This window comes from Mus musculus, chromosome 7 (genome assembly GCF_000001635.26).
Source record: "Mus musculus strain C57BL/6J chromosome 7, GRCm38.p6 C57BL/6J".
NCBI lineage: Eukaryota > Metazoa > Chordata > Mammalia > Rodentia > Muridae > Mus > Mus musculus.
The window spans coordinates 115569924-115597784 of record NC_000073.6 but is presented as its reverse complement, the minus strand read 5'-3'; the positions used below and the strand labels follow the sequence as shown (position 1 = coordinate 115597784).

Below are 27861 nucleotides of genomic sequence, written 5' to 3'. Positions count from 1 at the left end.
AGGAGACCAGTTAGGTGGAGTTTGCCTGAGTGTTCTCAGCTTCAGCTCTGCAAAGAGGTTTGAAGTGGGCGGCTGTGTGGGCAGCAGAGCAGCTCCAGCAATGGGAGACAAGTGCTTCTTGGTAACATCTGCTCCCTGTCTGATCACAGGCTCTCTTCTGTTTAGCAGGTTCAGGGGCACATGCCTCCGCTCATGATCCCAATTTTTCCACATGACCAGCGGACCTTGGCAGCAGCTGCTGCTGCCCAACAGGGATTCCTCTTCCCCCCTGGAATAACATACAAGCCAGGTAAGTGGAGAGCCGCGGGTACAATTTTTGGAAATGCTCGGGCCCACATGTTTTTGCTTAGTAGTCACAACAAACACAGGCACAGACAAGGGAGCTATGGATAAAAACACCATAAAAGCCTATTTCAAAGTAAAACCAGAGCTGGGGGGGCATTGTCATAACTAATCGGTCTCTAGAACTTTTACTTCTCTCTTTTCTCATTAGAGTTTATTTCGAACTCACATATAAAAGTCCCACATGGTTCTCACTCCATTACCCTTAACCATTTTTGGTTGTCCACAGGTCTTTTGCCCATCTTGAGCTTTCACACTGGGAAACTGGTCATGCTGCCTTTGGGTTCTGTTTACGTTTTTTTTTTCCTTTTCTTTTCTTTTATTCTTTTTTCTTTCTTTTCTTTCTTTCCTTTTCTTTTTTTTTTTTTTTTTTTCCTTTTTTGGAAAATGTCCTTTGGGAAAAAAAGTTAAAACTGCTGATTTAATTATTTCACCACTGATGGGTAAAGTTCTTTTTTATTTTGGTCTAAATAATGAAGCATTCAGTAATAGTCTTCATTCATCCTTGAACTCAAAAAAAAAAAAAATCAGGTCATATAACCTTGTAGTGAAATGTGCTTTGAGATGATTTAGCAAATGCTATGATTTTTCTTTTTTCCTCTGAGTTTCCTGGACTCCTGGGGAATTCAATTAGGGGCATAATGGTTTGAAGTTCTTTCAGAGCCTCCTTGTAAACATGGCTTTAAATGTTTAAAGATAGGTTGCCAAAGGAATCCAACGTAAGAAAATAGCCAAGTACACAGAAGCCAACCTCGATTTCATTTGTGCGTTCTTTGTAAGTGACCCCAGCTCAGAGGTAGTGACCTTGTTTTGCTCATTAATAATTCCTGTGTCAAGTTCCTTTTAACATATTAGCCTGATTATATGAACTACCTAGTCAGGGTACAGCCAATCTGAGGGCAGCAGTTCCTTTATATGTGTGGCTTAGAACATGAACAAAGGCATTTTAATATGCTTAAGCCACAGATATAAACCACCTCACTGAGATTCTAAGGAAACTGATGAAACAGCCCAAAAGCAAACTTACAATTAAAACGGCTTCTGACCATAGATGCCTCTCTGTGTTTGGTAGGGAACTCAATTTCCTATGAGAGAAGGAATCTGGGGGAGACTCAGATGATCCAGGGATACTGATTCTAAGGATGGGTCCCTCTGAGGGCTGATTAAAAAGTCTTCAGACACAAACGAGTCAAGGGTGAGCATTCTGGTTTCAAAAAAGAAAGTATTCTGAAAGTGGAAGTAGTTGGTGTCAAGATGACATTGAAAAGTTCTGGCTTTTAAAACACTATATATCATTTTTTTCTTCATTGGTAAATCTATGCAAATATTCTAAAATCTGAGGTAGTTCTGGTTTCCACATTTTAGACTAAGGGTCCTGGATCTTTATTCCCATGAGGTTTCTAGAAGTCACCCCTCTCTATAGAGTTGGTCTTTACATTCAGTATAAGAGAACATGTGTTCATCAGTGTTCACACTCTGACCTAGTTCTTTATGGTAGCTCCATTTTGAACATTGATTTAAACTAAGCTGGCTGTTTGATCTTGATGCTGAGCTGGCACCAGAATTCAGTAATAGTCTTCATTCATCTGACCCAGTCTTGGGAACCTTGCAGTAAACCATACACAAATGTTATCTGTTGGTTGAGTATTTTTTTTTTTTTTTTCCATTTTTTATTAGGTATTTTGCTCATTTACATTTGCAATGCTATACCAAAAGTCCCCCATAGCCACCCACCCCCTCTCCCCTACCCACCCACTCCCCTTTTATGGCCCTGGCGTTCCCCTGTACTGGGGCATATAAAGTTTGCGTGTCCAATGGGCCTCTCTTTCCAGTGATGGCCGACTAGGCCATCTTTTGATGCATATGCAGCTAGAGTCAAGAGCTCCGGGATACTGGTTAGTTCATAATGTTGTTCCACCTATAGGGTTGCAGATCCCTTTAGCTTCTTTGGTACTTTCTCTAGCTCCTTCATTGGGGGCCATGTGATCCATCCAATAGCCGACTGTGAGCATCCACTTCTATGTTTGCTAGGCCCAGGCATACTCTGACAAGAGACAGCTATATCAGGGTCCTTTCAGCATAATCTTGCTAGTGTATGCAATGGTGTCAGCATTTGGAAGCTGATTATGGGATGGATCCCCGGATATGGTAGTGTCTACATGGTCCATCCTTTTATCTCAACTCCAAACTTTGTCTCTGTAACTCCTTCCAAGGGTGTTTTGCTCCCACTTCTAAGGAGGGGCATAGTGTTCACACTTCAGTCTTCATTTTTCTTGAGTTTCATGTGTTTAGGAAATTGTATCTTATATCTTGGGTATCTTAGGTTTTGGGCTAATATCCACTTATCAGTGAGTACATATTGTGTGAGTTCCTTTGTGAATGTGTTACCTCACTCAGGATGATGCCCTCCAGGTCCATCCATTTGGCCAGGAATTTCATAAATTCATTCTTTTTAATAGCTGAGTAGTACTCCATTGTGTAGATGTACCACATCTTCTGTATCCATTCCTCTGTTGAGGGGCATCTGGGTTCCTTCCAGCTTCTGGCTATTATAAATAAGGCTGCTATGAACATAGTGGAGCATGTGTCCTTCTTACCAGTTGGGGCATCTTCTGGATATATGCCCAGGAGAGGTATTGCTGGATCCTCCGGTAGTACTATATCCAGTTTTCTGAGGAACCGCCAGACTGATCTCCAGAGTGGTTGTACAAGCCTGCAATCCCACCAACAATGGAGGAGTGTTCCTCTTTCTCCACATCCACGCCAGCATCTGCTGTCACCTGAATTTTTGATCTTAGCCATTCTGACTGGTGTGAGGTGGAATCTCAGGGTTGTTTTGATTTGCATTTCCCTGATGATTAAGGATGTTGAGCATTTTTTCAGGTGCTTCTCTGCCATTCGGTATTCCTCAGGTGAGAATTCTTTGTTCAGTTCTGAGCCCCATTTTTTAATGGGGTTATTTGATTTTCTGAAGTCCACCTTCTTGAGTTCTTTATATATGTTGGATATTAGTCCCCTATCTGATTTAGGATAGGTAAAGATCCTTTCCCAATCTGTTGGTGGTCTTTTTGTCCTATTGACGGTGTCTTTTGCCTTGCAGAAACTTTGGAGTTTCATTAGGTCCCATTTGTCAATTCTCGATCTTACAGAGCAAGCCATTGCTGTTCTGTTCAGGAATCTTTCCCCTGTACCCATATCTTCAAGGCTTTTCCCCACTTTCTCCTCTATAAGTTTCAGTGTCTCTGGTTTTATGTGAAGTTCCTTGATCCACTTAGATTTGACCTTAGTGCAAGGAGATAAGTATGGATCGATTCGCATTCTTCTACATGATAACAACCAGTTGTGCCAGCACCAATTGTTGAAAATGCTGTCTTTCTTCCACTGGATGGTTTTAGCTCCCTTGTCGAAGATCAAGTGACCATAGGTGTGTGGGTTCATTTCTGGGTCTTCAATTCTATTCCATTGGTCTACTTGTCTGTCTCTATACCAGTACCATGCAGTTTTTATCACAATTGCCCTGTAGTAAAGCTTTAGGTCAGGCATGGTGATTCCACCAGAGGTTCTTTTATCCTTGAGAAGAGTTTTTGCTATCCTAGGTTTTTTGTTATTCCAGATGAATTTGCAAATTGCTCCTTCTAATTCGTTGAAGAATTGAGTTGGAATTTTGATGGGGATTGCATTGAATCTGTAAATTGCTTTTGGCAAGATAGCCATTTTTACAATGTTAATCCTGCCAATCCATGAGCATGGGAGATCTTTCCATCTTCTGAGATCTTCTTTAATTTCTTTCTTCAGAGACTTGAAGTTTTTATCATACAGATCTTTTACTTCCTTAGTTAGAGTCACGCCGAGATATTTTATATTATTTGTGACTATTGAGAACGGTGTTGTTTCCCTAATTTCTTTCTCAGCCTGTTTATTCTTTGTGTAGAGAAAGGCCATTGACTTGTTTGAGTTAATTTTATATCCAGCTACTTCACCAAAGCTGTTTATCAGGTTTAGGAGTTCTCTGGTGGAATTTTTAGGGTCACTTATATATACTATCATATCATCTGCAAAAAGTGATATTTTGACTTCCTCTTTTCCAATTTGTATCCCCTTGATCTCCTTTTGTTGTCGAATTGCTCTGGCTAATACTTCAAGTACTATGTTGAAAAGGTAGGGAGAAAGTGGGCAGCCTTGTCTAGTCCCTGATTTTAGTGGGATTGCTTCCAGCTTCTCTCCATTTACTTTGATGTTGGCTACTGGTTTGCTGTAGATTGCTTTTATTATGTTTAGGTATGGGCCTTGAATTCCTGATCTTTCCAAAACTTTTATCATGAATGGGTGTTGGATCTTGTCAAATGCTTTTTCTGCATCTAACGAGATGATCATGTGGTTTTTGTCTTTGAGTTTGTTTATATAATGGATTACATTGATGGATTTTCGTATATTAAACCATCCCTGCATCCCTGGAATAAAACCTACTTGGTCAGGATGGATGATTTCTTTAATGTGTTCTTGGATTCGGTTAGCGAGAATTTTATTAAGGATTTTTGCATCGATATTCATAAGAGAAATTGGTCTGAAGTTCTCTATCTTTGTTGGATCTTTCTGTGGTTTAGGTATCAGAGTAATAGTGGCTTCATAAAATGAGTTGGGTAGAGTACCTTCTACTTCTATCTTGTGAAATAGTTTGTGCAGAACTGGAATTAGATCTTCTTTGAAGGTCTGATAGAACTCTGCACTAAACCCATCTGGTCCTGGGCTTTTTTTGGTTGGGAGACTATTAATAACTGCTTCTATTTCTTTAGGGGATATGGGACTGTTTAGAAGGTCAACTTGATCCTGATTCAACTTTGGTACCTGGTATCTGTCCAGAAATTTGTCCATTTCGTCCAGGTTTTCCAGTTTTGTTGAGTATAAGCTTTTGTAGAAGGATCTGATGGTGTTTTGGATTTCTTCAGGATCTGTTGTTATGTCTCCCTTTTCATTTCTGATTTTGTTGATTAGGATTTTGTCCCTTTGCCCTCTAGTGAGTCTAGCTAAGGGTTTATCTATCTTGTTGATTTTCTCAAAGAACCAACTCCTCGTTTGGTTAATTCTTTGAATAGTTCTTCTTGTTTCCACTTGGTTAATTTCACCCCTGAGTTTGATTATTTCCTGCCGTCTACTCCTCTTGGGTGAATTTGCTTCCTTTTTTTCTAGAGCTTTTAGATGTGTTGTCAAGCTGCTAGTATGTGCTCTCTCCCGTTTCTTCTTGGAGGTACTCAGAGCTATGAGTTTCCCTCTTAGAAATGCTTTCATTGTGTCCCAAAGGTTTGGGTACGTTGTGGCTTCATTTTCATTAAACTCTAAAAAGTCTTTAATTTCTTTCTTTATTCCTTCCTTGACCAAGGTATCATTGAGAAGAGTGTTGTTCAGTTTCCACGTGAATGTTGGCTTTCCATTCTTAATGTTGTTATTGAAGATCAGTCTTAGGCCATGGTGGTCTGATAGGATACATGGGACAATTTCAATCTTTTTGTATCTGTTGAGGCTTATTTTGTGACCGATTATATGGTCAATTTTGGAGCAGGTCCCGTGAGGTGCTGAGAAGAAGGTATATCCTTTTGTTTTAGGATTAAATATTCTGTAGATATCTGTCAGGTCCATTTGTTTCATAACTTCTGTTAGTTTCACTGTGTCCCTGTTTAGTTTCTGTTTCCACGATCTGTCCATTGATGAAAGTGGTGTGTTGAGGTCTCCCACTATTATTGTGTGAGGTGCAATGTGTGCTTTGAGCTTTACTAAAGTGTCTTTAATGAATGTGGCTGCCCTTGCATTTGGAGCGTAGATATTCAGAATTGAGAGTTCCTCTTGGAGGATTTTACCTTTGATGAGTATGAAGTGTCCCTCCTTGTCTTTTTTGATAACTTTGGGTTGGAAGTCGATTTTATCCGATATTAGAATGGCTACTCCAGCCTGTTTCTTCAGACCATTTGCTTGGAAAATTGTTTTCCAGCCTTTCACTCTGAGGTAGTGTCTGTCTTTTTCCCTGAGATGGGTTTCCTGTAAGCAGCAGAATGTTGGGTCCTGTTTGTGTAGCCAGTCTGTTAGTCTATGTCTTTTTATTGGGGAATTGAGTCCATTGATATTAAGAGATATTAAGGAAAGGTAATTGTTGCTTCCTGTTATTTTTGTTGTTAAAGTTGGCATTCTGTTCTTGTGGTTGTCTTCTTTTAGGTTTGTTGATGGATTATCTTCTTGTTTTTTCTAGGGCGTGGTTCCCGTCCTTGTATTGTTTTTTTTCTGTTATTATCCTTTGAAGGGCTGGATTCGTGGAGAGATAATGGGTGAATTTAGTTTTGTCGTGGAATACTTTGGTTTCTCCATCTATGGTAATTGAGAGTTTGGCTGGGTATAGTAGCCTGGGCTGGCATTTATGTTCTCTTAGTGTCTGTATAACATCTGACCAGGCTCTTCTGGCTTTCATAGTCTCTGGTGAAAAATCTGGTGTAATTCTGATAGGCTTGCCTTTATATGTTACTTGACCTTTTTCCCTTACTGCTTTTAGTATTCTATCTTTATTTAGTGCATTTGGTGTTCTGATTATTATGTGTCGGGAGGAATTTCTTTTCTGGTCCAGTCTATTTGGAGTTCTGTAGGCTTCTTGTATGTTCATGGGCATCTCTTTCTTTAGATTTGGGAAGTTTTCTTCAATAATTTTGTTGAAGATGTTTGCTGGTCCTTTGAGTTGAAAATCTTCATTCTCATCCACTCCTATTATCCGTAGGTTTGGTCTTCTCATTGTGTCCTGGATTTCCTGGATGTTTTGAGTTAGGATCTTTTTGCATTTTCCATTTTCTTTGATTGTTGTGCCGATGTTCTCTATGGAGTCTTCTGCACCTGAGATTCTCTCTTCCATCTCTTGTATTCTGTTGCTGATGCTGGCATCTATGGTTCCAGATTTCTTTCCTAGGGTTTCTATCTCCAGCGTTGCCTCACTTTGGGTTTTCTTTATTGTGTCTACTTCCCTTTTTAGGTCTAGTATGGTTTTGTTCATTTCCATCACCTGTTTGGATGTGTTTTCCTGTTTTTCTATAAGGACTTCTACCTGTTTGGTTGTGTTTTCCTGTTTTTCTTTAAGGACTTGTAACTCTTTAGCAGTGTTTTCCTGTTTTTCTTTAAGGACTTGTAACTCTTTAGCAGTGTTCTCCTGTATTTCTTTAAGTGAGTTGTTGAATTCCTTCTTTATGTCCTCTACCATCATCATGAGATATGCTTTTAAATCCAGGTCTACCTTTTCAGGTGTGTTAGGGTGTCCTGGATTGGGCGAAGTGGGCGTTCTGGGTTCTGATGATGGTGAGTGGTCCTGGCTTCTGTTAGTAGGATTCTTACGTTTACCTTTCGCCATCTGGCAATCTCTGGAGTTAGTTGTTATAGTTGTCTTTGTTAAAAGATTGTTCCTCTGTTGATTTTGTTACCCTCTATCAGCAGGCGTGGGAGACAAGCTCTCTTCTCTGAGTTTCAGTGGTCAGAGCAGTCTCTGTAGGCAAGCTCTCCTCTCTCAGGGAAGGTGTACAGTTATCTGGTGTTTGGACCTCCTCCTGGCTGAAGGTGAAGGCCCAAAACAGGATCTTTCCCAGAAGCTGTGTTGCTTTGGCCAGGAAGGTGGCCAGTTGTCTGGAGTCGAAGATGTCGCAGCCTCAGAAGCTCTGTGGCTCTTGCCGGGAAGGTGGCTGGTTGTCTGGAGCTGAGGATGGTGCCGCCCCAGAATCTCTGCGACTCTCTCGCCCGTCCCAGAAACGGCTGGCACTCTGTATTCCACACGGTCACCCGTGCAGCCTGCCCTCCGCGGAGTCCCGGAGCCAAGAAGGCTCCCGCCGGCGCCTGTGCCACAAACCTCTCAGGCCAGGCAGACCCCGTGCTCTCACCAGGAAGGTGGCCGGCTGTCTGGAGCTAAAGATGGCGCCGCCCAGAAGCTCTGCGACTCTCTCGCCCGTCCCAGAAACAGCTGGCACTCTGTATTCCACACGGTCACCCGTGCAGCCTGCCCTCCGCGGAGTCCCGGAGCCAAGAAGGCTCCCGCCGGCGCCTGTGCCACAAACCTCTCAGGCCAGGCAGACCCCCGTGCTCTCACCAGGAAGGTGGCCGGCTGTCTGGAGCTGAAGATGGCGCCGCCCAGAAGCTCTGCGACTCTCTCGCCCGTCCCAGAAACAGCTGGCACTCTGTATTCCACACGGTCACCCGTGCAGCCTGCCCTCCGCGGAGTCCCGGAGCCAAGAAGGCTCCCGCCGGCGCCTGTGCCACAAACCTCTCAGGCCAGGCAGACCCCCGTGCTCTCACCAGGAAGGTGGCCGGCTGTCTGGAGCTGAAGATGGCGCCGCCCAGAAGCTCTGCGACTCTCTCGCCCGTCCCAGAAACAGCTGGCACTCTGTATTCCACACGGTCACCCGTGCAGCCTGCCCTCCGCGGAGTCCCGGAGCCAAGAAGGCTCCCGCCGGCGCCTGTGCCACAAACCTCTCAGGCCAGGCAGACCCCGTGCTCTCACCAGGAAGGTGGCCGGCTGTCTGGAGCTAAAGATCGGTTGAGTATTCTTACTACTAGTTCTTTCCCCAGCTCAAAACCACACAGGGGCCTTGTTTTTGCTACTGTAGTTTTCTTATCATCGTGTTATCTAATTTCATTACTGTAATGACATTATTTCTCATAGGGGTAGATATTGCTATATGTTCAGTGAATTAAAGTTGTTTCTCCTCCAAAGGTATTGATGAGGTTGTACCATGTTAGGTGAACAAGTATGGATAGGAACAACTTTGTACAGGATTTAGTGACTCAGAGTTGTGTCTTTGGATAGCAAATCTGTGTTTGGTTAGGCTGGCTAAACCTGTTGAGAGCAGTTTAGTAGGGCTGGATTTGTAGGAAGATTCTCAATTATAGGCAAGCTGTTCTCTCAAGGTATTTTCTATTAACCCCAAACTTATATACCAAAACAATTTAAATTTTAAATCCTTTAGTACTTTGGTTAATCAAATCTTAATTATAGATAAAAAATTATGTTGGCAATGGATTAAAAATATACACGCTTAAGCTATGAGTAGAGAACTTATAGATTTATGCAACTAAACATTGCGACCTTTTTGTCATCACAGAAATTGGGGGAACAGTATTGGGTTGAGTCCGGACAAGCAAATATTTTACTCCAAACTAAATCATGGTCACTTCAATTAAAATGAACATGAGCAGCTACTGTATTTGGAGAGGAGATACATAGTCCTGAAATGGCACGCGTTCATACCTGGGCCCCTAAGTGAGAATCAGAACACGTACCTCTCTGGTTTTTACAAAATAGAACATAAACTCCTCTCTTTTTACTTCCCCCACTCTTCCAAGAACAGCCATATTTTGGTGTTTATGAGCCAAGTAAGCTGATTTACTGGTTGAACAACTGTCCTGACTACCAGAAGTAAGGACCATGGTGGGGTGGCACTCACTGCTTATTGAAGTTGGCCATTTTGGATCCTATGTTAGAGTAGTGTCACAAATATTTAGGGCTCTGAGTTATCACTCCCATCCAGGTGATCTGACCTGCATCTCTGGAAACTGTAGTATGCCAGGTATGGTGCATACCACATGAGATCTCCCACCTCCAGGTAGCTGAGGAGGCACAGTGCCAGGATGCAGTGCAGGACTTTAGGCAGCAGCTCTTAGACTAGCTTCTCTACAAGTAGCTTTACTAACTTCTGATCCTTCCATCTTTATTCTTCTATTAGTCTTATCATTAGAGACATCTTTCTAGATAGGGATCCACTGGGGCCCTGAACATATACGTCTCAGACATTAGCTGGTCTACTTTCTCACATTGTGAGACTGAGATGCAGTGGTCAGGGAGGCAGTAAACACACTTGCTCACGGACACTAGAAATCAAAGCAGGAAGCCTCCTCCACAGTTACTAGTGTGAACTTCAGAACAAGGCTGTGCCTGAAAAACAAAATCATATCTACTCTCCTTTGCATTAGGCAGCTGAACACTGTCACGTGTAGCTGGGAGTTTAAAACTATCATGTGTGACCAGCACCCTTGACTTTCCTCAGATATTCTAAGAACAGGATGTATGCTTGTACCTGGACCTACAGATTCTCCATATTCCATGCTAGTACCTAGAGCTTACTGTACTACTGCCATGCAAGAGAGGCATACACAAGATATACAAATTGGATGTCTGTATCTTTTGCCAGAGTCCGTCTAGTTTTTCTCACACCATTTGCTGAAAAGGCCACCCTCTTCCTTTTAATAGTTGTGGCACCTCCTCAAAAATAAAACAAGTGTATGTGTGAGGGTTTGTCCCTGACATGTCCATTCTGCTGTGCTGGCCAGCCTATCTCTATGTCAGTGCCACATTGTGTTAGCAACTGTTGATTTGTAGTCAATGTTGAGGTGCTAGTCTTCTGCTTTATTCACCTTTTGAAAGATCACTGCAGTTTTGAGGGACCCTTGTAGTTCCACATAAGCCTAAAAATTCATTTCTCCATTTTATAAAAAGGATTAACAGGGATTATTATGTATATTATACATAATTATAACGTAATTATAATGTTTATTATAATGAATATTATATATATAATATTAATATGTATATTTCTCTGAATAGTATTGACATCTTAATAATGTTGTCTTCTTGTCAATACAGATATTTCTTTCTGTGTATTTCTGTATTTCTTATTGATTTAAAAAAATCCACTGACAAATGAAGATTGTATGTATGTATGTGTGTTGATTCATGGCTAGATTTTACAATGCTCAGTCAAGGAAAGCCAGCTATCTTCTCTAGCATTTGTAATTTTTTTAAATGCCAAAACACTTAAAATCCTTTCTTCCTTTCTGAAACATGTAACATTCCATTGTCATGACCCACAATCATGCAGTGCAGTGGGATGTCAGGTCTCAGTTCTCATAACTGTAACTGAGTACCTATTGATGAGACAGTACTCACATCTTCTCCCCTTCAAGTTTCCTCGAATATCTGGCAACTGCTATTCTACCTTCAATTTCTATGGGATCAACTGACTTTAGATTTGCACATATGAGCAGGCACAGGCCATACTTGTCCTTCTGTGCCTTGGTTTATTTCACTTAACACAATGTTGGCCAGTTTCATGCATGTCGTCACAGGCGACATACTTGGTGAAATAGTGTTCCATTGTGTGCATCCCACATTTTTTTCCCCATTTTTAAGTTGGTGGACACTTAGGCAATATTATGCTTTCATTATTTATTTCAACAGTGTTTTATAGTTCTAGGGTGTAACTGTTTCCATCTCTTTGGTTAGATTTATACCCAGGTGTTAAATTCTTTTAGGCGGTATTACAAATGGGCTTTCTTTATTTCCTTTTGGTTTATTTATATCTATTCCTGGCACAAATAACTAAATTGAGCTTTTGTGTGTTAATCCTAATATGTCTCTCTCTGTCTCTGTCTCTCCCTGTCTCTGTATGTGTGTATTCTAAAATAGACCTTTTTAAAAAACTTTTCTTGACAGTTTGTATATTTTTCTATATTCTTCTTGTTTAGTAATATGGGGTGGAGCTTTCAAAACAGTGGAAGGTTTTCTTGTTCTTTCTGTTAGAGGCAAAGCTTTACTGGATTTTGCTGTTAATACAGTGTTAGCTAGGAATCATAACCCTGGTTGTTCTGAGTTTGTTTTCTTGTAGTTCTAGGAGTTATTGTAGAAAGGTTAAGCATGTTTTCTGTATAATTTTGAGATGATCATGCAGGACTCTCTGCTCCCCCCCACCCTTGTTCTATTATTTTAATGCATTTCATTGATTTGCTGAGATGAAACCACCTTATAATTTCTTGGATAAATCCTACTTGTTATGGCAAATACTGCTTTCAATATTCTGTTAGATGGAATTTGCTTGTTTTCTTAAAGAGATTGTGTTTACATTCATAAAGGATATTGATTTTCAGTTTTCTTTTCCTATGACATTCTTATCTGTCATCAAGGTATTTGGGGCCCCGTAGAACAAAGGAGAAACTTCTCTCTCCTCTTTTCTGGAAGAGCACGTGAAGTGGACGTCTTAGCTCAGCATTTGACAGAGTGCTAGGGAATCCTTCTAATGCACTCATTTCTTTATTAGGAGCTTGGATTACTAGTTCAATATCTCTGATTGTTATGGGCCTGTTGAGATTTTCTATTTGCACGTGAGTAGTTAGGCAGTTTTTGTGTTTTCTATTTCTTCTGAGTTGTGTAATTGGCTGGCATACAATGCTTGCAGTTGTTAGCTGATGTTTCTTTTATTGCATACCATTTGTTTGCCAAGATAACCCCGTGTGTGTGAGTAATCTCATTAATTTTTATATCAACCCTAAGATATAAGTGGGAATAAGTGGTATTCTAGTTTATTAAATGAAAAGAATAAACTAAAATTTTTAGTGTTAATTAAGTTTTCTAAGGCTTCATACCTCAAAAATGATGGCATCCGCATTCAGATCGAAAGTTCTCTGAATGGGTAGCTCATGTTCTTGAAACATAGTCTAAATGGATATGATCTTAAGGAACTCTAAATTTTTTATTTAGAAAGTAATTTTTCATGTGGGCTTATCCAAACAACATCTTACAAAGCCAGTCATTGCTGTCTTCCACAATATTTCAGAGTAGAGCTGTGTCACCAACACAGGGACACTGGTTACTTGAACCCACATATCTAGGACAAACGCATCTTCATGGTGCTCCCATCATTTGCCTCTGCTTTTAGTGTGAGTGCTGAGGTCCAGAAAGAAGACATACTCACCTGTCCAAAGCAACCTGTGTTATAAACACCGAGGTTGATTTCCTGTGTCCTCTCATGTTTAGAGATTCTGTCACAGATAAACTGTTGTTAGACATGAACTTTGAGTTGTCATCTGAGTTGATTTCTTATGGAGATGGCTTGTATCTGTTAATCCATACTCACTCACTTAATTGCCCTCATGACAACGCCCTGGTTTTTAGAAGATTGGCCAAGGGCATAAGATGTGGTCACCAAATAATTGAAGGGATAAATACGGTGCATGATTCTTAGGTTTTTAAAACGCATGTAGAATAATCTATGTGATAGTTAAATAAATAAAACTAAGCTAAAAATATTTTCACCTGTAATACTCTTGATGAATAGAAGAGAACATTAGCAGAGAAATGAGAATATGCTGCTATCAACAATTCTAAGTTTTTGTGCCCTAAACAAACTGAAAGTATTGTGTTAGTTTAAAACTGACTAGTTTAAAACAAACTGAAAGTATTGTGTTAGTTTATGTGTGGGGGGGCTTTTGGGATAGCATTGGAAATGTAAGTGAAATAAATACCTAATTAAAAAACATGTCATATTACCTGAAAACCTTTGCAGCAATATAGCAGCACACAGGGATAAGTCTGGACCTCCTCTATCTTCTCAGAGGACCAAGAGATGGTGTTAAAAGAGACACAACAAAGTCTATATTAGAAACGTTTGTATATTGACAAGAACATGCATAGCTCATGAAAGTATGCTCCATAGGTTTGTCAACTTCTAATGATGCCACCATAATAATTTGTGAAGGTATGGATGTGTAAAATATTGCTCTTCTCTGTTGGAGGGCAGAAAATGTGATAGGAGACTTTATTCCCATCTTGGTCAAGTTACTGCAGAAGCGGAGTCCTCACTCCTAGTTCTAATTTCCTTCTTCCCTTTGACCCCTCCCAAGTCTCCAAACGACTTTCACAGTGTATTAATACCTATAATTAACAATCTTAGGATCTATGAATCTCCCAATCTCTTGCCTTTCTACGGAATGTAAATAAGTGGACAGAATTTTGCTCTTGAGACTTTGACTGTGTCTTCCTGATTTTTTTTTGAAAGTAGGATTTATATATGAAATGTACCTAGTAGGAACATTTTGGGAGGTGTCTGGTGTGTTCTAGAGTCTTGAAATAAGTTCTCCTCCTCTAGAGAGTGATTAAGAGCTTGAAGATTTGGCCACATCTGGATGTCTCTGGAAATGGAAGAATTTACTCTCTCTTCTCATCTCTCTCTCAATTGGGATCCTTGGTGAAGAATGGATGCTAGAGGAACATTGACTGTTCTGATGAATGCGCCAGTGTCAGCCACATTCACCTGGGTCTCAATTCTGTTTAGTGTGTGCTCTGCAATGATAGCTAGACCATCAGAAGATGGGCTTATAGGATGGCCCTTGCTTCTTTTATTGGTGTTTGTGGACTGACTGCTTAGACTTGAGGTAAAAAAGGCCAGATTACAGTCATGCCTAAGCGAACCTGTTTCAACAGGCTGCCTCTTCCTTTGTACAAATTTAAAAAGAATGGTCCTCATGCAAACATTTCACATCCAGAGACAAATTTGAAAAAAATTGCTGCAACATGTTGGCTGATTCCCTGCCAAGTCAGCCACTGCAAACTTTTCTTGATCAACTGTTACTAAAGAAAAGTAGGGTGGGTAAAGGAAATGTGTAACTTTGATATCACAAACTAGACTCACAGTGCCCAAAAATCCCTCTCCCTGGTACATTTTTTTTTCTTCTACAACTAACCGTCATCCCCCTCTCCCGGCTTTGTGCTCCCCCTCCCTTCTAACCATCCTCAGTGATATACTCCATTGCTCTAATAGATTCATTTTGACTTTTAGTACTGATACAATGATGGGTTCTGGAGAAATAGCTTTCTGAAGATCTATTCAGATATGCAGATTCAAACCCCCAGAAAGGTTAAAAATATTTTGAAAATATGCTTGTCAACAGTGGAAAGAAAGCTGTTTGTAGCCAGCAGGTGAGCTGGAGAGTACTACAGGGTGTGGTAGAGACAGTCATAAATTAACTGGCAAGCCAGAAACCATGTAAAAAGCCGACTATTTCACGGCACAGTGGCATGACAGCTATGGAGAAGGAGTGCCCTGGGGAATTCTTTCAGAGTTTGATTTTTTAAAATATGTTTGACATGAAAAATGTTTTAGTACAAATAAAGCCACTGGTATTAAACTTCTAGGGAGGGGGTTGTGGTGTGGAGTTGCATGAATAATGCATGACATTTAAAGAAAGAACAGCTTTAAAATGTTTGGGGAGGAGGTCTGTGCTGATGGGTAGAATGGTTATATTTTCCCTCTATTTTTGAAACATCATTAATTCAGTATCATTTGTGGTTTTTTTAAAGCTGATAAGATAGCCACCAAAAAATTACCATTTGACTTAGATCAAGATATTTTTTCTTCAGATAATTTAGTTTAAATATCAAGAAGATCAGTAGACTTATTTAAGCATAAAGGGATAGTCATTTACTATAAAAATAATTTTGCCAAGTTGTCTTTTTTAAAACGCTCCTAGAGTGGGGCAGATGAAAATCAGCCTCATGGAAGGGGAAAAACCAGATCAGACATTTTGAACATTGCTCCATAGGAGACTGGCACAATGTGGCCTTAGCGAGTGCATTGTAGCGGCACTGCGTTTGCAATCAGAAGCCAATTGTTACTGGACTGTGTACAGGCGCACACTGTGCTCAATGGTCTGATGAGGTATTATGGATATGATGCAAAGAGACCGTGTAGATCAGAAGCTAACAATTTGTTAAAAGTGAAAGCAACTTAACATTTACATTGGGCCAGCTGAGTAGCACTTTACATGGCAAGCAGGGATGAGTTGTAAGAAGCTAGGGGTACCAGACACGCTGTGGGTGTTAGCATCTATGCAGACAGGAAACAAGAGGTTCTCCTGCTTTCTAGTTGACAACCCCAGTGCCTGGAATTCTTCTTGCAATGTCTCTTCATTATTACATTCAGCGTTCAGTGTGGAAAAGTTCATGCAAAACAGCATGATTATTATAAATGTCAAAAATGTGTGGGGGAGCAGCCTATTAAAATATAGCCTAGAGATAGTATATAACACTGACTTTAAATAAGTAGCTGGAGCCAGCATGCTACTACATTAAATCACTGATATTGTGTGATTCACCCACAAATATTAATTTTTAGTTCACTTACCACAATTCCAATATGTCCTTCATCCTTTCCTCTTGGCTGTATGGGTATCTGGCCATGCCTGTGTTCTCAGGTCACAGGAGGTGTTTCAACACAGGTAGGTATTGGCTTGGGCTTGAAGCGCCTTACTGTAAAGCATAAAGAATACTCCCAGTTTTTCAGTGCAGGCAGCCCATGCAGAATGTGAAGTAATTGCATTGTCATCACCAAAATGCTTCAATCAGTGCCTTGTGTGAGTGACTGTCCACCAGGTTTCACTATAGTACCAGTGGTTAAACCAAGACCCAAACTTCCCCCACCAGTAGGGTACCAGCATTTTAGGGTACCAACAGGTAAGATTGGCCATATTAAAGGGGATTTTTTTCTTATCGCTTTATTTTCTATGGAATAAAATTGAGCATTATGGCTTGTCATATCTTTTTTTGTTTGTTTTTTTACTCTAATTCTCCATTTTATTTACCAAGTCCAAACTTTCTGTTTCTCTAAGAGAAAATCCACAGTGTGCTGAGCATCAGCCTGGCTTTAATTTATTTATTTTTTTTACACTTAAAAAAATGATGTATTACAAGATTTGTAGTGGAGCGAACATGCTTGAATTGCACATTTAATTTTTTTCAACATCACATTCATGTTTTGCCAGTTTGCCTACCAGCTATCTGTTAACAAAAAGTTCCAAGGCGGCAGTGCAAGCCTGTGCCCAACTAAGCCTTTTGTTTCTGCAGATGTTTGGGCTTAGGGCAATGTTGTAAAGCTCAGGCGATCCAAGGACCATGTTTATACTTGTCTGCTGCGATTCCCTGTGCATTGTCTAAACCTGTGCGCATTGTTCTTTCCGACAGGTGATAACTACCCCGTACAGTTCATTCCGTCAACAATGGCAGCTGCTGCTGCTTCTGGACTCAGCCCTTTACAGCTTCAGGTAAGTGCCAGGAGGAAAAAGGAGTGTGGGAGAAGGGCCAGTGCTTGAGTGGAAACCTGCAATCCAGCTGTGTTCTAAATAATGGCCTAAATGTTAAATAATTTTTTAAGCATAGTCCAGAGAATTAACACCTTCTGTACTTAACATGCTGAAATGGAAGAGAAAGGTGCCAGTTCCAGCCGGCTTTAAAGGAAATCCGATGTTACAATTTGGTTCTGTGATTCTGTGTGCTCTCTCTTAGCAAATTAAGAGTTTTACATTGTTTAAGGCTAGTTGTTGTTTGAAGGTATTAGCTTTTTTCTTATCCACGTTTCATCTGGGTTTCCATTATACACAGGTATACAGACAGGCTTTTTTTTTCCCATCAGCTTTAGACCAGAGACAATGCTGGGCCTCTTGCTCCTTGGAGCTCAGGGAATAAGGAGTCATTATTCCTGGGTACTTTGATTATTTAGCAAAATATAAACACACTGCTCCCAAGTCTGTAGTGTGACCTTGTTCTTGCCAGGGTTAAAGGTCTAGGCATGGTGCCCAACTCAGTCCTGGATCAGTGTCTCTTGTTTATCAAGGTAATCATGTTTGGAGGCTGACTGAAGAATTATTGCACCGTATGTTCCTCACAGTAAAATGAGGTATTTAAAATAGTTCTGCGCAGCCTTTGCACACTTAACACCCTCGTCAGAGCCATGAATTGACTTTAAATATGAATAGATATCAGTGCTAAAAACAAAAAGAGTCAAACTCTTAGTATTAACATACTTAGAAATACATAAGTTAAGTTTCCATACAGTTCAAAGTTCCTTAAGGGCAGTTTTTATCTGCTCTTCCCTTTTGAACCCAGGGTAGAGCTTCCGGACAGACAGCATTTTCGTGTTGTCATTGCCTGTGCAATTTGAACATAAAGGGAATGTCATTGTCGTATGGAAAGGAAACTACACACACACACACACACACACACCCTATAACACTTTAAACATTTTCAGTTGGGTCAAGAAGAAAAGAATTTTTGCAACACCCGAGAAGTTTTAGTCACAAGCCTCCTCTGGTCAGCATTGAAGCTGTCCCCACTAGAGGCACCTGGGACAGAGACAGCTTGCTAGCAGATGGCCAGCCACTTCTCTCACAGACATTTACCTTCCACACTCCCAACACTGGGCTCCAAGCAGCATAGGAAGATCTAAAAGAAACCCTCCCATTGGTGACCCTACTTTGGTCCTCCTCATCCCACTGTGGAGCTAGCTGTACTGTGGTGCTTTCTGGGTTTAGAGACAGAGGTTCTTTTACCAGTTTCTATAAAACAGAGACCGGGTCTGGGACTACGTGCCGTCCTTTGATGTGGTCTATACCCTGCATTGAATTCCATGTTGTTTCATGAGTTCTGACAGTATGTTTTGTCTTTTTTTTTTCTGAATATGCCATTAAACAGAAGGGTCATGTTTCCCACCCACAAATTAACCCAAGGCTAAAGGGCATAAGTGACCGTTTTGGCAGGAATTTGGACCCCTCTGAACATGGTGGTGGCCACTCTTACAACCACAGACAGATTGAGGTATGAATGCTTCTGTTGGTGCTTCTTTGGGTGGGGCACTGGATGTTTCCAGCATATTTTAGGCCTTTTGAAAAGTGGCAAACAGCCTGAATGCTAAAGCCAATCTCCTGTCTCCTAACCGGAAGGCCTTAAGCTAGGTTCTATTCTGCCTTTTTCTTTCGAGGAGCTTCAAAGCTGTTGTTCCACACTCTTACCCAGTCTCATGTAGTATGTCTTATGCTTAACAAATACTTAAACTTTAAAGATTATTTCTATTTGACCATATTCTTCCCTGTAACCTTGATCAACTATAATTCTGATTCTAGAGTCCTACAGTTAAGGGATAGAGCGGTCCTGAGAGCCCACCACAGCTGTTAAATACTCTGGGCCTTAGGATACTCACTCACAGCTGCTGACTCTGCCTGAGCTGGGTTTCCTGACTTAGTTTTCATAGGCTGAAGTTGGGTGCCTGGGCCTGGCTGAGTCAACAAGTTTCTCAGGTGTTCTTTAAGTATTTAATCACCCAGAAAACCTTTTTCAGTGTTGTGGGAAATTGAAATCATGTCCTTCTGCATGTGTGATCCCTTTAGAACATGAAGGCCTTCTCTGCAATGGGAACCTGGCCCTTCTCTCTGTGGTGTCTGATTTGACTGCATCCCTCTCCGGCATCGATCATTAGTGTCCCTTTCTGGCTCTTTCAGATATGGGAGTGTTGTAATGTAGCTACTAATTAAAAAAAAAGATTAATTTTCATAGGTGAGACCAAGTACCAAACTTTACAATCTAACTTAGATACTTTACCCATTGCACTCCTCTAAAAAACTCTAATTGTATGTTATTCAGCCCTTTGGTCTTATCACTGTAGACAGGCCAGCTGTCCTTGACCTTTGGCATGATCTCCTCTGCCTCTTTTCAGTCCACATACTTGGAAATGATGGTAGATACTGAGGTGGTCATGCCTAAGGAGGAGGACAAGATAAAAGGCCATCTTGAAACAGCCAAAGGAAGAGTTGCAATGCCCTCTGTCACCTCCCTGCTCTTTGATGGGGCAGGAGACTCTGATATGACTAGACACAGACTGGCATGCTATGCCGACTTCTGCATAGCCAGGAAAGCTTTCTTTCAGAGGCCTTTCTGTTGGCTGTAGAAATGCGTCCATGTTCCTGAGCAGTGTGAAAATCAGCTCATTCCAGAAAGTGCTAAAGAAGGGTGTATATAGATGGGGGCATTCTTTCTGTATAATGGTAGGTAGCAAGCTGACCTACTCAGAACACCCAGCCCAAGGAGCTATGATGTGCCTAAGGAGACTGGGAAAGCAGGGGATCTCCGTGCAAGCTCTTTGCCTTTGGTTCTCTGTAGAGATATCGTGTTCTGTCCCTTCCTCTCCCTTCAGCTGGGGTCTACCAAATACTATAATTTACCTCATGCTTCTCTCCTGATCTCTTCCCTCACAGGCACATATGCCTGCTGTATCAAATCTGGCTCCCGGAAACCATAGTGTCATAGCTTCCCAGAGTCACAGTGGTACTGGGGTAGAAGCTAGGCAGATACCACATGTTTGTCACTCTAATTGGGCTCACCCCATCCTATGCAAGAGCTTTTACAGCTTTGTAGTTTAAGTGTATCTGGTCTGAGAGTATCCTGGGTTTTATTTGTACTATGTTCTCTTGCCTGCATTTTAAATTATTGATTTAATTAAAAATTTCATTATAAAGACATATCTTTATTGTGATGAACTCACAAATAAAAATGTCAGATAGCTGGTTTAAGGAACCCATTTCCAAATTCCCCAAATCTCAGTGAACTTCTGTACAGCTATATTGGCCACTTGAGCTTTGATTAGGGTTTTGCACTTACTACAGACCACATTCTTATGCACGTATCCACCCCAAAAAAGAAGAAAACAAAGAGTCAAAACTAGAAAACAACTAGCTCTATAGCCCCTTGCGTAGCTCATTGTCCTTTCTGCCTGCAGCCTGTCTTTCCTTGTTAGCTAATGTTACCCTCCCTTGGTTTCCTTTCTAAATGTTACACTTTATCCACTTTTATAATTGTCTACATGTAGAAGAATATACATCACAGGCTAGATCCGCATCCATGGGAGGACATGCGGCTCGTCCTTTCCATTAAAAAAAGTATTTTTCTGCATGTCAATAAGCCTTTGGAGCTGGTTACACTTGTATGAAAGGCAGGTCTTCCAGATTTTGTGGCCTGAGCACAGCATATTTACTGGAGCATCTTTAAACAGCACAGTAGACACCTGCATCTAAACTGCTGGACAGTAATATGTACAAAAATATTAGGATATTTAGAGAGAAAACTTTATGGTAACTTGCTTTACTGCAGTTAAATCATGGCCTCTTTAAGCTGGGGCTTCGTTCCTCCCTGTGGTAAGTTAATATGTCATGTTTCTGTCAATAATAGGGGTCATGATAAACTGTGACAGTGCCAGGATTTCTTTACAAGGAGAGTGTCCTGGGAGAAGAACTCTACAGCATACTGACCCTTAACCAACACAGTGCTCAGGGCTTGCTCTACCTGTTGATTTCCCTTCAGAAGCTGGCATTTCTATGGTCACATGTCTGCAACCCTAGCAACACTACTCATATTCTAAAGTCTGAAAATTTGCATCAAGGAGAGGAAAGGTATTAAAAATGGGATGACCCTTCTGATATTAGCATATTCTAGCTTTGTCTTTAAATTAAGGAAGACAGGAAAAGCTGTTCTAATCTAAGCTCTGGTCATCTCTGCCTCAGGGGCACAATATCAGCAGACAGGAGGCCAAAGGTGCTATTTTTAGTTAAACAGTTCAGTAGATAGAGCGACAAATACTCATATATCTGAAGACTGAGGTGCTTGAACCATTAATTTTGATAATGTATTTAACCCTGGGAACTATGGGAAACTGCAACTCTAAGGTTACAAAGCTTTTGACCTTTCCAGAACAGAGGGCACTTTCCTCAGTAAACAAGATACTATATTGCTACTCACTCTAGGGCGCTCACCGTATACATTTCTGCACCATTTGCCATTTGCTTTTGGTAGCTATGTTAGCACTGGTCCTTAAGTAAGTCAAAAAGAATGTTCAGGAAAGGGGACCAGAATAATGAGGCAATCATGTAACTATGGCCTTTAAATAGATACAGTTAGATTCTGTCTGAAGATTCACTGTCACAAAACCTGAGTTCTGGATTTCTTTTCTATTTATAGTATATTGGTTCATTTTACCTGATTACTGTCAATGATAGATCCCAGTGTAATTTTGCTTTGTTTTGTTTTTAATTGGGAGCAATGCTGCCTCATAGTTGTAGCTTATATTAAACACAATCTGGTACCATATGCAAAGTGATACACCTGCCTCATGCCTTCTTATTAAATGATGCATGCTTCTCTTCAGCAAATCCAGCAGTTAAATACCACACAGCTTAAGAATTTCTAATTAAAATATCTCCACATGTCAGCATATTGGTAATGTATTATTTTAATCCATTTATTTTGTTTATGAAACAGTGACATATGTTTAGATTGTGAAATATATGATCCTTAAAAATCATTTTATTGAAGAAAATTAATTCCTACAGAACTGTGTGGGTAATGTGTTCACTCACCCAGCCAGCCACTGGCAATGCTGCCAGTCTTAATGTCGAGTCGGCTCTACAGCTTTGTCCATGCGCAGTCTTGAAGGGAGCCTCGTGATTCATTTTCTTATCATTTCTTTTCCTCTTTTTCTTGCTTATGAATTCAAACCTGCCCCTCTACATACACCACTGAACACTTCTGCTACCCCTTTAAAAATACAATAAATGGTGGAACTAGATATTATATAAATGATTCTGAAAGAGAAATCAAAATTAAAACTAGCTAGCTACCTTTTCAAAGTTAGACAGTAATTTGTTTGTCAGTGGGGAGATGTTTGGGTCAGCCCTGAGATAAAGTGACTGTCAGCAGTTATTCCTCCAAGACAAGTAATTTCCCTCAATGCATTGCTGACAGATTGCTCACTTCTCTGAATCACCAGAGGAAACAAACTTAATATTGTCACGGCAGAGTTTCTGTCTTCATTAGCCCCTGAGAAGGATTTGTGAGCATTCAGAGCCACCAAGCTTTAGTTGGAGCAAATTTTAACAGACTGGTTCCTATAGTGGTAGCATGGGGAGTAGCCTAAATGAAGGAATTGGGTGTGCAAATTAAAGACAATATCAATAGAATTAGATTTCCAAATTTGTTGGTTAGTCTGTTTTGCTTAGAGGAAAAGTCTTGCCAAGTTTACAAAGATGGAGGAGCATATTGAAGGCTTTGCTAAAATGAAAAGGAACATATTTTTTTAAAAAAATATTGTCAAATTTATTGCTTCATGTGGAAAGAGAAACTGTTCCCATTTGTGTGGGAGAGAGACTCCCTTGCTATTTTAACTCTGGCTTCATCTGTTGTGTTTAGGGGCTCTCTAGCTGCTAGGACGGTGTCTTTTTTGTGACAATTGTAAACATGCCTCATGTCAGGGATGTGGATGCTGGTGCAGGTTAGCTGTGCTGGATGGCACTGAGAGTTAATACAGAGGTGATCAGAGATGCAGAGCACTACCCACCCCATGGAGGAGAGGGAATTGGTTGATTCTAGGCTTGTCTTGAGGATACCAATCGCGTGGCTGCATTTTAAGGAGAAATGCTTGCCTTGTATTAATCAGCCTTCACAAACCCACTCCTCAGCTTCTTTTCTTGACTTTCAAGGGGTATGAGACTTGATAGAACTGCAGCAGCTGGATCCCATGTGCCCTGAGCTAATGGGATGGAGCCCTAAGCTCCGCTCCCTGCCATTCCTTACTTGCTGTTTGCTGAGCACTACTTCCAAAATGCTTACTTTTGTTAGCCTTTTTATAGTGAGAAAAGATATATATTGTGTGTGTGTATACACATATGTTCGGGATTGTCATGAATAGTATATAGGATCATAAATCATATTTCCCCAAATGCTGGCAACTATATAAAATCTTTACAATATCACCAAGTTCCTCATTGTCATCTGACTGTCAGGCACTGAACTTAGATTTGGGTTTTCTTTTCTTTTCTTTTCTTTCTTTCTTCAATATAAAATCCCCAACATTACTTGGCATTGCATTTAATAAGATGAACAAGAGTGAACAAATTTTGTCTTTGGTGGCCATCACATCTAACCTTCTTTAACACTTTTCTTAAAACATTTGGTCCTATACTCTGTCTGTAGGGATCATATAAATTTTCACTTGCAGATTCCAGTTTAAGAAAATTTGCATGTTCTTGAGGAACCCCAACAGAAGCTAAAGGAAATATAAGCAAGTTAAAGGGAGATACAGAAGCATTCTCCAGCCCTTGGACATCTGACTGGTTATTATAGTTGCCAAAGTCAAAATTTGTACTCATCTACTATCTGTGTATAATCAAACAATAGGTGGTGGGAGGGTTCCCTTAAGATGATTGATTTTCACTTAGTTTTAAGGCAGTGCAATGAAGTTGAGAGAGTTGGCTCTTCTCCTATAGACCCTGATACCTTTTGTTTGTTGTCTGATTCTTGGGGCATTAGACTATACCCTCAGAGATAGTTCAATAGAAGACAGAATGCTGGAAGCACAAAACTTCTACTAATATGAAGAGCCCCCCATCCCCATCAAGAGTCATTCACCTCCAACCCCACCTGTCACTCACTCCACAACCAAGAATCTCCCGCTATGCAAAAATGGTCAGCCCTTACTTATTTGAGAGCACTACAATCCATGAATCCAACCATCCATGGGCAGAAAAATGTCTTGAAAACTGTGCATCTCTACTAAATGTGCACAGGTTATTTTTGTCATGACTCCCTAAATAATACAAGTATAGCAAGTGTTTGCATAGCATTTACATTGTATTAGGCATTATACAAGATCTAGAGATGAGCTGAAGGACAAGGAAAGATATACAGAGGTCCTGTTTTATAGAAGGGTCTTGAGCCTCCGGAGACTTAGGTATCAAGAAGGGGTGAGAACAAATCCCTCACAACTACTGAGGGACAGTTGTCCTTGCATGTAAATAGACAGTGACAACTCCTTCCCCAAGAATACTGCTATCATTGTGTCCCCACATAAGCTTGGTAGCATTTTGGATTGGTATTGTCTGCATATGTCTATACTGGAATTAGAGCATGAGCTGACTGAGCATGTATTAGAAAGTTTGAAAAAAAATCCTGTGTCAGTAGAGACTTTCATCCGGTTTTCAATGACAGGATGAGTGAGTAGAGCCAACAGTTACACCATTTATATATGGGAAAGATATCACAAGCTAATTTGATTTGTCAGGTAACAGATAAGAGTGATCAAGACTAAACCATTCTTAGTGATATTTAAGTAAAAGAGACTGAGAAGCGGGACAGGGTCACAGGTTTCTCTCATGTCTTAGCCCAACTGCACTACAAAACTTCTGCCCATGAAGGTTGGAATGGATTGGTTAGCCTTATAGAGCTGCCTTTCTGCTTTACCCCTGGGAGAGTTCATATGGTTTACAGGTTTGTAAGAGTCCACCCAATTGTCAGTACAGGGAAGTTTTGTAATATTTCACCCTCTACATAATTGTTTGAAACCATCTCAATTTATTTTGACTATTCTAGAATTTAAGGCTTGTGATAATGAGTTATAATTTTTCACATATTATATATTTAGAGAGGTAGATATAACTTAAATGTTACTAACACCCTCATTTCTCAGTTCATTGTAAACATCTTCTCTGTGCTGAAGAATACACATATAAAAATAACCACTGTATGTTCTAGTCACTATAATTAGTGAGAGTAGCAGATATTTACATCAAAATTTTGAGAGGAATAAACACTCCCTTGACCCGGCTTTATAAACAGACACAATTCCATTATATCAATAAACAATTAATGCAGAATTTGTACTCTTGTTTACCAGACTAAAAAGAATAAAAGCTGAGTAGAACTGAATACATTTTCCAGGGTCTCCATCTTCCTGATCAGTTGGTGAGGCAAATATTTAAGCTGGAATTTTCAAGTTCTGAGAGGTTGTGTGAGAGTCCATTTGGTAGGCTGTATGGGAGTTCTCTTATTGTCTTTTATTGTCCTGTTCCCTTTACACTAGTGACCATACCTGTGACCATCACTTGGCATTGTGACAGAGCTTAACCTCGTCCTCATCTTTGGTGCCTTGACGGTACCGTCTCTGGAGGTATTAACCTTGAGCAGTATAAAGGAAAGCAGAAGTAAAAACACGTGTATGAAGAGCAGCTATTTAAGACACATCCTTCACTTAACTGTCTCACCTCCTACGGGGGGCAGTCTATTATGCTTGAATCCAGTTGGGTTATCTATCAACTGTTTACTAATTTACCTGTCCAGTTAAGTTAAATAATGAAAGAATACATATTTAAAAAATTCATCCTACTGGTCGATATGGAACAGGTGGATCTTGGAGGAGTTGGGGAAGAGTGAATATAATAGAAACATTGTATAATATTCTTAGATGACCAATAAAATCAAAGTTCAAGTATTTGCTTGAATATGACCATTAAACTTAACACTTATTAAGCTGGTCACAGAGGCATATGCCTGTAATCCCAGCACTTTTGCAGGAATAAAGAGTTCAAGGTCAGCTTTGCCACATAGCAAATTTTAGCCCAGCCAGGGATACATAAACACTGTAAAATAAATAAATAAATAAATCCCACATTAAAGTTGTTTTAAGATATATCTTTAAGAGAGTCTATAAGTGATTTGTGCTCAGCAAGTTTGAAAAATGAAATATATGTGTGAAAACAGTGGTTACCAAGGTTTGGGGTAAAGAGGGACAGGACAAGGCAGGCATGGAAACTGTGAAAATCCTCTGAGAATATAAAGTCATACTTGGTGGAACATAGAGCATGTGCGGCTCTGAATGACGCTGCTGTAGCTGAGCACACCAGTTGATACGGCTCATCCTCAGTAAGTGCTCCACTCGGATGAGGATGCTGATAATGGGGAGAGCATGTGCACATCAGGGCTGGGATGCAAAAGCTCTGTGCCATTGTAACTTTGCAGTCACACTCCAACTGCTCTAAAGTTAGTGTCTTTTTGTTAAGTTTATAAACAAATCCAAACATAAGAAATTTAGTGATTCAGTCCTTCTCCAGTGTTTACATGGTGCCTGTTGTGCAGCACACACTGTTCTAGGTACCAGGGTTGAACTGAGGGCAGTTTTCTCCTGAAGGCTTGATTGCCAGTGTCTGGAGACACTTTGCTTTGATTGGCAGAGAGCAATGAGATTACTGTGGCATCAGATAGGAAGAGATCACCAGACACGTCATCCTGAAGTCACTGCAATATTTTGATAGCCATTGGCAACAGAAGCACATCCTGCCTAAAGTGCCAGCAGGGCTGAGCTTGAGAAAAGCATGTATGTAGATAGCAGGAGGTATCAGTGGATGCTCAAAGCACCTGCCTCTACTGAGTTTGTATTCTGGTGGGAGGAGGAGAAAATAGAGGAGAGAATAGGACACAGCAATCACTCACTGGAGCAGAAGTATCCTCATCCAGGTTGAAGTATCCTGTCCATCCAGACACAGGCAGATTGTTACAAATCAAGACCTGTTTGATTGTCTGTCCTCAGTTTGTTTTTCTCTGATCCTCAAAGCTGAAAGGTTTCTAATAGCAGCCACAGCACACCTGATGGAACTAAGAGGCACACAGTATGTGCTTGCTTTCCGGAGGGAGTGCTGGTTTTTATCTTTAACAGCACACACATTCTAGGAGAGTGGTGTGACATGAGACTTGGTGTGACTATGAGACTTGGTGTGACTATGAGACTTGGTGTGATATGAGACTTGGTGTGACTATGAGACTTGGTGTGACTATGAGACTTGGTGTGATATGAGACTTGGTGTGACTATGAGACTTGGTGTGACTATGAGACTTGGTGTGATATGAGACTTGGTGTGACTATGAGACTTGGTGTGACTATGAGACTTGGTAAGGATGTGGGAGCTGCTCATTAGCTTTGGTGTGGGGATACTTTTCCTTAGAGCCAGTAGTATGAATGAAACCATTCTTGGCAGAGGACCTGTATCTGGTGTATTAAATAAATGATACAAAGGAAACCTGAATTTCTTTCGGAT

General features: G+C 40.6%; 1 protein-coding gene across 51 annotated transcripts in view; it reads left to right on the top strand.

Annotated features, from left to right (window-relative positions):
- Positions 1-27861, top strand: part of Sox6 (SRY (sex determining region Y)-box 6) — a 569905-nt gene that overhangs the window by 442992 nt on the left and 99052 nt on the right. For 25 of the 51 annotated variants that reach the window (XM_030242289.1, XM_017322068.2, XM_030242284.1 and 22 more), the window contains 3 exons: positions 166-289; positions 17141-17220; positions 18647-18769. In XM_030242289.1, coding sequence (XP_030098149.1) covers positions 166-289; positions 17141-17220; positions 18647-18769 — 327 coding nt within the window. The remainder of the gene's footprint in view (positions 1-165; positions 290-17140; positions 17221-18646; positions 18770-27861) is intronic. The other 26 variants (XM_030242290.1, NM_001025559.3, XM_030242294.1 and 23 more) reach the window with 3 other exon arrangements.